General features: G+C 41.2%; 1 protein-coding gene across 2 annotated transcripts in view; it reads left to right on the top strand.

Annotated features, from left to right (window-relative positions):
- The window catches only part of GULP1 (GULP PTB domain containing engulfment adaptor 1), a 201883-nt gene that overhangs the window by 142018 nt on the left and 44992 nt on the right, over positions 1 to 14873 (top strand). For both annotated transcript variants that reach the window (XM_044427094.1, XM_044427093.1), the window contains exon 5: positions 11918 to 11989. In XM_044427094.1, coding sequence (XP_044283029.1) covers positions 11918 to 11989 — 72 coding nt within the window. The remainder of the gene's footprint in view (positions 1 to 11917; positions 11990 to 14873) is intronic.

Here is a 14873-nt window from a genome sequence, read left to right as displayed (position 1 = left end):
AAGGTGCTGCATGACTAATTTCTGATAAGGAGTGCTTTTAAATGTAGGTCATGAACAGTGTATTTCTTGGCTAATGGCAATTCACTTAGTTTGAGTCATAAATGAAGAAGTGTGGATTGCAGGAATCGATACTCACACGTCAAGGCACCAGTGGTGAATGAGTGGCCTAGTAAGGGATTGAGTCATGTTGACATGTTCCAAGCCATACACATGGGCTGCAGCAGGTGCCTCTCTCGCTGATAAGCTGGGACGATGACCTGCAGCCCCATGTTACGGGTGCATTCACATGAGGCTTATGTTGAGTTTGCTTTTCAGTAACTGCACACATGATATAGCCATTAGCACAAGGAAACTTCCCAACACATTATCATAATATTCCCTGTATCTTCCTGGAGAACATTTTATGATCCATGCATTTTCACTGTCAAAAAATCAGAAGTGGAAACATGGAAATGGGCTGCTGTTTCTCACATGTTGCCTGCTCAATTAAACATTGAATTTCATAAAGGCTGTGAGGTGGCTTCACTGCAGAGTTTAGAAAAACATTATGTGGGGGGACAGTCTTATTTTTTTAACATAGATGGAAGTGATATTTAATTGTTGTGTTTTACTATCTGAACTGAACAACCGAACAGACATAATAGAAAGTGTAATGATGCAAGTTTACACCACCAACTGGATGTGAAGATTTAAAAAAAAAAAAGGTAGCAGCAGGATGCAATATTCATAAAGATGACATTTATAAGGAAATAATAGCAACCGCACATGGAAGCAACCAGAAAACTAAGAATCATCCGGGGGACCCCTAAGATAATACTATTATCACAGTTATCTCTGGATGCTGGTTTATAAGATGCATTAATATTTAGTAGTGTATTTATAACAATATTCATTAGTATACATTGTTAGTATTAGTATACATACTAACAAAGTGGCTTTACCACTTTAAAGAGAAGCTTGGCCTAAACCCTACACCTCTGTCTGTTCTGGATACGCACTTGCCCCAAAGTTGCCAGAGCCATCTCCTAAACTCAGCCTGTCCCACTAATGGCCTATGTGCTACTTGTACCTTAGATTCCTGCTGGTCCTCTTTCGGATGTTTTTGTGTAACTGCACTGCTTGAAGCAGTGCTGTAATATTTCCAGGGCCCTCCTGAATCTGGCACTGCCACTGGCACTTCCAGATCAGCAAAGATGCCAATACCCTCAGAATTCCCCATCCCCTCTTAACCTTCCAGAAGTAGCTGTGGATAAATGAATTTTTGAAGCAACACTATGTTGTTGCTTGTTACAATGAAAAGGATTTGGGGACCATTTAGCCTTTCTTGGACAATTCAGACTTAGTAGCTTTATAAATGACCTGCTCTTGCCGAAGTCAAATCTGCTAGGACTGGTTTGTTGATCTGGATCAGCTGTGGAAGCGCCTGCACTTGGGAATTTACCAGTACTCTGTTGGGTATGAGCATGTGCTGATCTGCATGTTCTTTTAAAGACGTGACCTTTAGCTGTCATAGATGTGTGGCTTGTACTGAACCATGAATGTGACTCCTGCATTTAAACTCCTGCAGGACAGTATTAAAAACATCGTATCTGCTTGCATGGTAAGGAGTAAAATAGACTGAGCTAGATTCGGATGCACAGTCGGAGCCAGGGCATGGGAAGCCATTGAGTGGTCAATGACAAGATTCCCATGAGGCGTACTGTGCTGGGTGAATACATGGCTCCCCGGTCTATAAAAATTGCCTTCCTGGATCAGAGCAAGAGACCATCCAGCATTCTGTTTTCAGTGAGTGGCAACCGGCTAGATGCTGAACAAGGTAGAGATAGCTGTTCCTGTCCTTTGTGGTTGTTCTTGTCCTCAGCATCTCGTACACAGGGAATGAACCAAACAGCCTGCAATTATTATTGCCCCAGTGTTAGAGGGGTGCTATTTTGAGTTCCTCTGGATTCCAGGCCTCAGCATATCCTGAAGCCACAAGAATATTAAGCAGCAACTGAGCATTGCTCCATGAATGCCTTTCCCATGTAGCTCGTCCCTAGTCAAGCCAGTTTCTCTGGCCTGCGTAATAGGAGGAGTCTGGGTGCTGCTGCTTCCTTCATTCATCATTAGCTCACTTTACCTCCTGTTTCTCCTCATTCCTTGTCATCCCTGTCAGTAACGGACGTGATCGGAGCAGGTGTGACTGAGAGTTGGGCTTCATTCCACTGGTGATAAACTGGCTGCAGTGGTCTGGCACCATCCATCTTGATCATTAGATTATTTTGGTTGGTTGGCAATGTCATGTGTGCAGTGTGTGAGCTGATGATATGGATGAAGCTCATCTGCAGAATTGTTTTGATGTCTGTGCGGAGAACATTAACTAATGTCTTAGAAGGGATCTAGGGCAGTAAATTCCACACGCATAGCAACCCATGATGCAATGTGGAGTGGCTGCCTTTGTGTTTTGTGTATGTAAGGGTGAGTGGGAATGGGAGGCATGTGCTACAAAGATGCCACTTGAAAAAAAAATTGCATTTCTGCAATACATTTGGTTCCTTGAAAAACTGAGCAAAAATGTTCTGCCATTCAGAATTAAGGCAACACACACTATCTCGATTCTACACTGGCTTTGTGAGGACCTCATAGAGCCAAAACTGATTGGTTATATGGTGCCACGATGTCATCATCCTGGCCACAAACCCCCGGCTGGCCAGATCACAGCAGCAACAGCAAACTTTTTTAAAAGTGCCAAAGCAGCTGCCAAGTGTTTTAACGAACAGGAATAAAGGAGAACAGTGTAATTTTTAAAAGGAGGCTTGGAGAGCTTGTTAGAGAAATTCCTGCCATTTACTTCTTCACAGGTTCAGTATCTCAGGTGAGCCCTTCTGCACAGACGCGGCAGCTCTTTTCATCGTTTGCAGTGGCCATCTGTGCAAAGCCAGACAATGACACTCCTCAACCAATTACTTAAACAGAGTGTGACTTCATAGTACCATTCATAAAATGATTCACAGGATCAAAACAAAAATTTAGTTTTGTGCAGCGACATGAATCATTTTAAAATCTCTCTAAGTACTGGCTTGGCTTTACATCCTTGAGACATCTTGACTCAGATAAGGCATTACTTGCTTGGGGAGAATGATTTATTAAAATATATAGGCCGAAAAGAAGAAAGAATGCAGGTACCTCACCATGTCTTAAATACTGTATATAGATGTACTGCATAAATCACATTTAATATACTATTTTACGTGATGAGTTGCAGCCAGTGTTCCCATGTATCATCTAATGATCAAGATAGTGACTTAAAAAGCCTTTCTAATAACTTGCTGAAGTGTGCTTGGTCAGAAGTCACAGTGGTGTGTTCAAAGATTTATACTGAAGCATTAGTACTCTTCCTGACATATAACTTCTATATTATTTTCTAAAAGGAAAATGTCTCTTACAATGTTTCAAGAATCAGAGATTCTTGTATAGGGAAAGCCCTTCATAATTTTTTCTAGAATGAAGCAAGACTAGCTCAGTGGATGAAACATGGTTTTTTACCTGAAGCTAAATTGAGTTGTGCATGCTTGGTTGCAATTATTTTACACAGGTTGATTTTGTAGTTTCTTCTAGCTATTGATTCGGAATAATAGCCGGGACAAGTTAGTCAGTGACATTCTTTTTTGGCTCTGCTTAAGAAGGAAATAAATCACTGGTATTTGTGCACAGTGAAATAAAGCTAAATGAACATTTCCAGAGGCAACTGCTATTTGTGGATCCTTCTTGAACTTCCTTTTTGCTTTTCCTCTTTTGTGGTTGCATATTCTCCACTAATTTTGAGGAACTGTTCTAGGACTTTTAAAATTAGACTCATTAGCATCACAGGAACCTTTTGAAGCACAATTAGGATGCATCCAGACAGGCATACTCTGAGTAAGGATGAAAAGGATCTTGGGATGCTGGTCGACTGCAAGCTAAACATGAGCCAGCAGTGTGATGTGGCAGCCAAGAGGGTGAACGCCACCCTTGGCTGCATAGCCAGATGCGTGGCTTCTAGATTGAAAGAGGTATTACTGCCTCTCTATACGACTCTGGTGCGCCCGCAACTGGAGTGTTGTGTTCAGTTCTGGGCTCCACATTACAGGAAGGATATAGCCAGGTTGGAATCAGTGCCACTAGGGTGGTGGCTGGTTTGCAGGGTAAGCCATATGAGGAGAGACTGAGGGAGCTGGGTCTTTTCAGCCTTGAGAGGCGGGGACTCAGAGGGGACCTGTTAGTGGCATACAGGTACATGAAGGGGTGCCACACAGAGGTGGGTCATTGCCTTTCCCCCCCCTGCAGTGGAGGGCAGGATGCATTCCAATGGAGCAAAGATCAGGGAACCAAGATTTAGTGTGGATGCCAGGAAGTACTTCCTGATGGTTGGGCATGGAATGGGGTTCCACAGGAGGTGGTTGAAGCCCCAACGGTGAGGTTGTTCAGGAACAGGGTGGATGTGCACATGGTAGACATGTCATGAGTGGAGCCGGCTGGAGCCGGGGGTCAGACTAGATGGCCCAGGAGCCCCTTCTGACACACTCTGTTTCTGTGTGTCTTTGTTTATTCATAAATTATTTCCTCCAGAACTGACTTGGGAAAAACTGGTTCTGTATGTTTGAGGTGCTGGCTGGACACTGCACTGATTGGCTGTGCTGTTACCCTTCAGAGCACTTTGCCCAGCGTCCCAAGAGCAGGGTTGTTGTTCTTTCTTTACTCTCAAACTCTTTAGAAGCAGAGTGCTTTAAAACCAAAACACCAAACAAACATCACACTTGAAAAACTTGCAAGTGATGCTTTTAAAAAATGGTGAACAATCAGCCTGAAAAGTGTAAAAACAGTTGGAAAAGTACATATGTTAAAAGGTGTACAGACATTGAGGAAACTAAGATTTAGTGAAGGAAAGAGAACTGCAACAAGTCCTTTATCTCTGGACCCATCTCATAATGATTTAAAGCAGACTTTCCCAACCTTGTGCCTTGTAGACACATTGGACCGCAACACCCAGAATTCCCAGTCAGTGGCCTTGGGGAAGGCTGATCTACTCGTAGGTGCAAGTTCTTCTAGCATTTGGGTTGCTTTCTCTCTGAGATTACCTTTGAAGCAGCTGGAGTATCGAGGCAGTTTGCCAAAGATTTTGCCTTCCTGTCCATGAGGGCTTAGGAAAGATTCACGGGTGATTCTTGGAATGATTGGGGGCAAACATGCTACTGAGTAGAGGCTGTTAAATTGTGGGTTTTCAAATATTTTTTGATATTCCCAGCTTTGGAGCAGTTACTTTCCATGGGTCCAGAAGCAGGACGCTGTAGAATGCAAACTGTAATGGGCCTTCTTTCAGAGAAGATATTTGTGCTTTGTACAGGGACACTAACAGAAGGGGTTGTGTGAGGTATGCGATGTTGGAGGCAGATCTGTGTGGTACTTCTCCACTTGTGTGTTTGCATACTCAGTAACATGGCTCCTTAAAAGGGCTTCTATGTTTTGCTTTTGTGGGAAAACTTCTGAGTAAGTCATTCAAAGTTAATCTCAAGGTAGTATAACATGTCAATGGCTTTTCCTGTTTTTCTGTATATGGGTCAGACAGATAATCCTGGTTGCCCTATCTGTTTACATGGCACAGTGCAAACGTTTTTCTTTTTAATGCGTCTTTCTTTAGTAATAATGTCTGGTACTGTAAGACATCATTTCATGGAGATCAGATGGATGCTATCAGGCAGGTATGGAACTTGCATGTTCAGAAGCAGAACTGTACATACCTGGTTACTGATGCTGATCCAACACCAGGGGATGACTGTCTCTACCATGCCCTGCTTGTGAGCTTCCAAGGAACAGCTGGGTGTCTTCTTGTGGAAATAGCCTGGTCAATCAGGGGTTGAATGCAGGGCTTTGCTGCTGACACATGGCTGTGGGTCCCATGTTTCCATGCTGAGCCCAGTCTTGGCTCAGTGAACAATTTGATGTAGCAGCATTTCTACTTTGATGCTCCCACTCCTCTCTTACATTTGGTCAGTTTGCCCTCGTGTGTTCTAAGTAAGTTAAAGAGCAGCCTTCTGATTTTTGCTTGAGTCAAAAATGGCCTCCATCTCAAGGCTTGGTGCTTTCTTGCTTAAGTGTTATATTTGGTTCCTACCTTGTTGCTTTTCACTTTTCTATAACCTTCTCAGTGCTCTCTGAAGTTACACCTACCTATTTCATCGTCCTCTTTTTTGCCATAGGGCTGGAGATCTGAACTAGCCCATATCACTTTCTTCCTGACATAGATGTTCCCATTCCAAAACTTGAATCTGTAAGACATTCTAAGCACTGCATCCTGGGATTGATCCTGTGCATATTCATGACAAAACAGGAACAGAAAATTTATAAGATGTTGGTTGACATTGCTTGAGTAGATGGAACTTTGATTCTGATCCAAGAAATAAGCCTTGCTTATTATCTTCATATAAAAATGTACAATATCTGTGTTCTTTATGCTATTCCTGTGCCATAACTGAATTCACTTCCATTTGGTGTGAAGAAGATCATTCTGCATAGATCATCTTTCTGCTAGCATTTGGGAGACTAGATTCTTTGTACTCCTAGATGGACGTTTGGTGACAATTTCACAAATGTTCAGCCTTTTGTCTCCTTTTATCTAAATGTGACATGTTTCATGTATATGAAGGTAGACTGTGGATGCTATCATAATGTAAGAGCAAGGATTTCATCTGTTTTGGGGAGGGAAGACCATGGGAAAAAAAGCTCCCTTTTGTTCATCATGGTCCAGTCCAGTTAGGGACATAGGAAGATACTTTATTTATTTATTTATTTAGAATATTTATATGCTGTCCTGTTGCGAAGGCCTCAGGACGGCTTACATAAATAAAATAATATGAAACATAACACAAATGAATTACAGATCCACAATGCCTTCAGTTAAAAACCTATATAAACCAATATTAAAAGTTATTAAAATATTGTTGGAATAAAAAGGTCTTAACCTGGCACCAAAAAACAAATAACGACAGCACCAGGCAGACCTCTCTGGGGAACGCATTCCATAGGCGGGGAATTACTTATAGGTAGAGGGCTAATATGCATTACCTCAACTTTATCTCTGGACAATATGACATGCCTAGAGACACAGGGCATTTTATAACTTGTTTTATTATCACTATACATATGCTACCTTGCCATATAAAAAGCTTTTATAGAGAGGATTTGTGTTGCCATCCCTTACAATGCAATTAACAGTCCATTGGCTGAAACTCTCGGATTGTTTGTCTGTTGCTGCATTTCAGTGCCATCTGCATTATTATAGCGGTGCAAGTTCTGGGATACTTAGTATTCTCTCAGACATAAATCAACCTCCTTCCTAATTTCTGTAATGAGAAGAGAGCCATTAATACACCCTTGGCAGCAGGTTTTCTGGATGAGATTCAACCTCTTTTCTGTTTAGTGAAGTCAGGAGATACTTTCATTTCAGACCTATTGGACCACTTGCATTTAATGATCTTTGGCCCTATTGTTTACATGGGAATGGAATAAAGAAATGGAAAATCAGTATGTAACTTTCTAACTGAGGATATTACTTCATGCGTCTGGTGAAGCAGCTGTCATCCACAAAACATATGCCATAATAACTTTTTGAAGATTCTCTTGTTGGTTCAAATATGGTGGCAGATATGTGCACCAAAAATGGTTGGCATTCAATTATTCAAAGGCAGTAAAAGTCAGTGAATTTTGAAGAATAATTTTTAAGAGAGCAATAAGGAAGCAATTATTATCTTCTTAGTAGCAAATCCTACACTGCTCTCTACTGGAAGTGAAGGATTTGTGTAAAGTTCTAATGTGTCTTGAAATTCTGGTTCAATTATCCAAAAGTAATTTCCAACCTTTATCATGCAGTAAAAATGAAACAAAATACGGTCATATTATTCAGTTATTAGTATGAACAGAAGAAAAGGTCAGCTTTATTATATATAACCATTTATTGGAGGCACCTACCTAAGCCTGCATCTGTTCCAGAAAGTCTGTTCTGGAATGCAGGAGAAACATAATGCCCTGGGATGCACTGCAGATGGAGTAGCCAGTTCTGTGCAAGTATATATTTGTCACATTGGCCTTGTCTTTTCTGACACAGTTGAAGTCGCTGCTATGTACGTGAAAGCCGGTGCAGATCTAAATAGTCCATCTATATAAAGAACCGTCTGGACTTTTCAAAGCAATATGAAATGCAATGGAAAATGTTTATTTTCTTTATGAAAAATGCTTGAATAATACAAATGTACGTTCAGTGTTTCATGTCTAAGAATGCCCCAAAGGGGAGAAAGTGGGAGGGGGGAGTCAACATTAGCATAATGAAAAAGTAGTAAATGGGCATATTGCCACTCACAGCTTTCTCTCTACAGCTCAGTTCAGTAACCCAGCAGTCGTGCTTATAGCCCACAGTTCCCTCCAAGAGTTCAAAGCATGTGATTCCCAGGATGTCTACCCTGTAAGGGTCTTGCTTACTGGAAGAATAGCAGTATCCCAAAGTGTTCATACATTATTTGCCACAGGAGCCTACACTGGGCTGTTCTCTTGTTTATATCTCTAAAGTGGATGGTGCAAACGGAAGGGGGGAGTAATTAGGCAGATGCACTGAGGAAACAACCGGCACAACTTGAGTTGGGTTACACAACTGGCATGCATAAAGTGTGGTTGATGAAATGATTTTAATTTGAAATTAGTGGGAAATACTCTTCACTACAGACTATGAGATATAAATGTGGACTTCTTTAGAACGTCTACTAAACTAATAGTATACCAAACTCAGTTGATAGATTTTTTTAATGTACTGGGAAGAAAAAAAATGGGAGATAGAAGGAGCATCAACATGATTACAATGTTAGGAACTGGCTAAATAATGTTGATTGTGAATCGAGTGATTGAATTTGATATGGGAAATCAAGAATATAGCCGCTAGGCGTAGCTCCCACAAAAATAATATTTTGACTTATTGTATCACCCTTATTTTATGTTATTTTATTTCTTTACTGAATGTCCCTTTATCTGTGATTCCACACCAAAAACAATACAATACAATACAATACAACAATACAATACAATACAATACAATACAATACAATACAATACAGTTAGGCTTCATAAACGTGTGACTGTAGGGTTCTGCGTGATGTTCTATTGACATTTATCTCTGAAAGCCATTGTTTCAGATTACTGGAAGAATTGAGATAAGAGAATTGTGCTTCCATAAATGCTGAAATAACCCATGACCCACTACTTCAGCGCTATTAAAAGAAATGCATGCCATTTTTCTTATTTTGCTTCTCTAGGGCAAATTAATAGTGTGAATTCCAATGATTTTGCAAGATAATTATTTTATCCAGTGGCTGAGTAGAAGGCTGTTGGCAGTATTAAAAATAAATATGTCAGGTTACCTTTCCTTTCTTGGGAACAGAGATCCTTGAGGCTGAAGAAACAACTGAAAATCTGAGTCAGTTTCTGCAGTTACTTCTAGAGTATGATTTTACTATGCAAACTTGTGGAATGCTGGTTTTCAAATCTGTATTCCTTAAACCCAGGAATAATATAAAACACATGACTCCTGTTTCAGATATAACTTTTGAGAATGCCTCTGGAGACACTGGGTTTAGTAAGGGAAGTGGGGAGGAAGCAGCCTATTCAACAACAACGACGACGACAGCAGGAGCAGCAAGAGCTCAGTGCCATAGTCCATCAGAGCTACACTTACCACCAGAGTATCTGTTAGCATCTCTCAAACATCAACTCTGAGCCCAAAAAATGAGACTCCTGAATTTGATCCTTTGCTTCTGAGCCACAACTCAAGCAGTAGTTAACTGGTAGCTTAGTATATAATTGCGACATCACAGGCTTTGCAAGCACCAAGGAGTAGGTAGCAGGGGTCCACTGCTAGAACACCAGGACCAAGGGTGCTGGAGAAAAATGGAGGTCCTGGCAGAATGCACGGGGGCCAGAGACAAAGACAAAAGCCAGATATAAGCTGACACTGGGTACCAGCAAGGCAAAGCAGGGGCAGAGGCAGAGGAGAGGGTCAGAGAAGACAAGGATCAGGGAGGTGCCTGACAGGGTAGGGCTGGACCAGAAGGAAGGGCAGAGTTGTGAGCCTTTAAGGAGGCAAGGCAAGGTTAAGGCATGGCATGACTAGAAGCAGGATTGAGAACAAAAAGCAGCCGCCATCAAAGCCCAAGCGGCTGTGGCAAAACGGAGCAGTGCAGGGAAGACTCGTACAAAACCTTGCAGAGCTCCCAGCTGCCCTGCATGACTGCACAGGCAACAGTCCTTGCAAATATCTACTAGTCCTGGTCCTGCAGGTACCTGGAGGGAGTCATGCTGCCCTTCTCAATCACATCCCAGGGAAGCTGTGCCATTGCTTCAGATCGTGACAGGCTCCAGTGAGCCCTCCCATGAACAAAAGAGCCCTGTTAGAGGAAAGGCCTGGAAGGCAGTGGAGCCCTCTACCAACAGAAGCAGTGGTGGCCCCCTGCCACTCAGGAGCAAAGTTTGGGGAGAAGTTTGCAGGAGGAAGAGGGAGTTAGCCCAAATTGTTTTGCATCCCTTTCCATTTTCAGGAACTTAAGATTGCTTCAGTCTAGGTTTCATTCCATCTTCGCAAGTTATATATTTTGGAATTCATTAGGGAGACAATTAAAGTAAAACGATGTGGACACTGAGAGAAGACCTTGGAAAATGCATCCCTGATACCATAGGGGCCACATGCGACCCTTGGCCACTGCCAGTGTGGGTCATGAACATATGAGGAGCCCACCCAGGTTTCCCCTTCCTAGTGCTAGAAAGGAAACCCTTCCCACATCACTGATGAGACAGTTAAAGAAGGCCTGATCTCAGATCACTTGTAAGAGTACCAGCTAAGGGAAGTTTCAGCTAACTTCTATTTGTCCTTAGAGACTGATGGTAAGGGAAGGGTTTCCCTTGTTAGCATTACCTCTAGTTAGCACCACTTCATGAGCACATAAACTCCTCCAGCTTCCTGACAGTCTCCCGGTAAACCAATTTGTGGACCTCTAGTTGAGAGAATGTCATTTGTGCTTGGTGCTGAAGTGGACATGCTCGCTGTAGCTACAGGTTTAGCAGATTTCTGCAATGGCACTGGCTCTTCTGCACCTTCAGCGCATTGTTGTGTAGAAGGTAAGACTAGACATTTGCTGCTGTGCCAACTGTGCACTTGAACGCCACTGGCCACCTGTGAGCCACAGTTTAGGGCTCATTTAGGGCACTGTGTATACGACCCCTGCTGCATTCCCCTAAGTGACCAGTGCGTAAACGAGACATCACGATTCTTACTGAAATCAGCAGTGCTACGAGCCGCTATGACTGCATGGTTCCCTTTGGACTTCACCTTGACCCTGAATGCTTATACCAGCGCGCATGCCAGTATAAATCATGGAGGCACAACACCATGACAGAGGCGGGCGTGCTCACCCTAAGCACTGTGCCGACACAGCAGGTTTTCCGATTGAGTCATTAGTTTTAAAGTTGTCCACAAGTTGATTGTATTGGAAAGAGACCAGACCACAGGCACACTCTGAAATGTTTGTGTAAAATAGTGTGGTATGTCATTGGTCGCTGCAACTTCCACTGCTAAAAATTGTGGCATCTCCAGGGTATTCAGCATTACAAGAGGAGTATAGTAGTGCATCTTAGGAAAATAGAGATTGTGCTACAGATCTCAGAAGTTTGTAAGATGAAGCAAAATGCAATATTAACAGAACCTTAAAGGTGATGGTTATATGTCTTTAGCACTTAACGTTATCCAGAGATGAATTATTACCTGTGAAAATACTGATTGTCCCCCCCCCCACTCCCCCACCCCAGCATTAAGGAAACCTATCTCACTATTTTTTATTATTTTTCTCACAAATAACAATGTCTTCAGTTTCTTGGCAGTACAGAAGTGGAGCAACCCAAAGGCACGGAAGTCGTGAGAGATGCTGTTAGAAAGCTTAAGGTAGGGAAGCCTTTTTAAAATGCAGTATATATGATTGGGGTGTAATGCTCAATCTGTTCTAAACATATGTTTCTAACTAAAGGACTGTATGTGCCTTTGCAGTATACCAGCTTTTTGCTTTTTAATTTAATTCAGTTCATAGATGTGTAACTTACAAAAAAGATATGTTTGATCCCATACAGCCCTCCAGACTTGAAAAAGGGTAACCCAATTTGAATTAATTCCAGACCACTTCTGGGTTCTTCTTCATCCCTTTGGCTACTAGTCCTGAACCATAAGTCCCTCCATCCGCCAGTAAAACCCACCTTATCTTTGCAAAGGGGAGGAGATAAGCCACAGCTGGGGAGCATGCTGAGAAGCATAATTTGAGCTGGATTAATCAGACAGTTCCTCCACTTATAGAGTGTGAAGGGATTTTTTTTAAAAAAATTATTTATTCATCCATTCATTTCAAAGTGATGGAAAGTGAGAGTCAGTGTGGCATAGTGGTTAACAGCATAGGGCTGGGACTCAGGTGATCTGAGTTCTAGTCCCTGCTTGGCCATGGATCCAACTGGGTGACTTTGGGTCTGTCACAGACTCTCAGTCCAGCCTCCATCACAGGGTTGTACTTGTGTGAATAGGACTGAGAGCAGGAGGAGGAGAATGATGTAAGCTGCTTTGAGTTCATTATAAGAAAATATTATTATTATTATTATTATTATTATTATTATAACATTTCTATGCCGCCCCTTGCCGAAGCCTCGGGGCAGCTTACAACACAATAAAATACATTGAAATACAATAGAACATAATAAATTACCACTAAATGGGATATAAATTTAATAAATAACTGGTAGAAGAGAGGGGACTAATCAACAATTACGTGCAGAAAATTACCTTATTTTGAAAGGCCAAGAAATGCCTCAAGTTTTCAGGAGCTGGGGAGTTTCACAACTTTGCAGAAATTTTGTATAAAGCTGTTCCTGTTCCGCTGGTTTTACAGATGTTACTTTGGCCTCTTTCAAAATGTTTCCTACCTTTCCTGAGGAGAAAGCTCCAGGTTCATTTCAAATTTGCTCTAGGCAAGATTCAGGGGTGACTCTGATTTGCATTTCATAGAACAGAGAGAGGGGAGATTGTTGTGTGAAAAGGAACTATCAGGACAATCCATTGCTTCACAGAGATCACTAAGATCAGGTTTGCATTTGAGGTTGTGAATAGCCACGAGTATGCAAACACTCATTTGACAACTTTATGTTGATGCAGCAGCTCAGATAAATTTGTTGTGAACTGTTTAAGTGTTTTTTATTCTGCCCTTCAGGTTACGAATTGAAAGAGGGAAAGTACATTATTAGCATTCCATGGATCTATGAGAGGTCAATTAGGCACAGATACCAGCCATATGACTTTAAATTATAAACATTAATTCATAATGCAGTTTCATATTTTGCATTGATTAGTCAAATATTTCTTTGTTAAACCCAGCCTATAACTTAATTTTGGTCTATTTCATCACAGTATCTAATTAGCAAAGTATTTTTTGCAATCTTATAATGGAACTATGAACTACATCTGGCACAAAATCAAGTCTAAACAACATCTAACTCTGTTATCAGCCTTTGTTTGCTTCCAAACACTTAGAGCAGATGATAGGATGCTTCAGCCAATACTAAATACACCAATGCTAAAACTCTTACTGCAATACCAAATTAAACCACAATGTCAGAAAGACAAACAAGCAAACACAAAGTCTCTGCAATCCATTAAAAATAAACTGAGGGTGAGTTTTGCTCCAGTAGAAAGGGGTTCTGTAACCATGCATTGGCCACAAGACTCTTCTCATTCCTTAATTATACTATTAAGAAGGTGCCCTCTTACATCAGTAGATTGATCCTCAGGGTATTATGGATCTTTTTCTATCTCTAATTTAAATCTATGGACCATTTTACATATGGCCACTATTTACATAGAGATTCTATGACTGGATCACTTTGCAAGCAAAAAGCACAGAGGGGTGTACAGAAATGGTGTCATGCACTTTGGAAGGTATTGGGGGGAGGCAGGGAATGAGGAGAAGCAATTAGAAAAATGAAAGGTCCTACAGTTCGTGCTATATTAAAAGCTCCTCCCTTAAATTCTTTTTTAAAAGGTATCATAAACTTTCTGTGATCCAGCTTAAAGCATGAGCTGTCTGAGGATTCCGAATGGTGAAAATAAGGAAGTCTTCATATCATTTCATTCCTAATTAGGAAATATTTCAGTTAAAATTTCATGAAACCCAAGCAGTATCACAACTTCAAAAAGAGCTTAATTAATTGGAAAGAGAAGGAACATGTTTTTAAGTGTTTAGACTCCTATTAGTGGAAAGAAATCAGAGGGTCAAATAGTGGTGGTGGTGGTGGTGGTTTTCAATGTTTCATGTGTTTTGATGGTGATCCAAGTTGAAGGCACTTGTTCCATCAAAAACCTTATGGTTCAAAGAGCTTGAGAGCATGCTAAGAGATACTACATGTTCTCAGCCTCTATCCAGTGGTAAGTAGCCATGCAAATTTGCATTTTCAAAAATGTTGCTTGGTCACTTTTGACTATAATTCATTGTAATTACTTGAGCCTCCCTGAAATTGCATCCAAGTAAAACGTCTATTGATAATTTTCTTGTGGGGTGAAACATTCAACAACCTAGGAGCAATAAAGTTTAATCTCTTCCTGGTCCCCTTCTCCTCTTCCTTTCCCCGAAAGGTTTCCAGTCTATCAAACTGTAACATACAACACTACATATAATTTGATTTTTACCAGCAGGTGGTGCTGATGTTCTACAGCCAAAAAGATGTGTTCTTGGCAAACTTAATTTGTCCTTTGTATTTCAATTCCAGATTTTAATTTATCTCACTACAATCAGTAC

This window comes from Varanus komodoensis, unplaced genomic scaffold, assembly GCF_004798865.1.
Source record: "Varanus komodoensis strain SLA01 unplaced genomic scaffold, ASM479886v1 scaffold18_1, whole genome shotgun sequence".
NCBI lineage: Eukaryota > Metazoa > Chordata > Lepidosauria > Squamata > Varanidae > Varanus > Varanus komodoensis.
The sequence above is the reverse complement of the archived record's forward strand: the minus strand, read 5'-3'. Positions and strand labels throughout refer to the sequence as shown.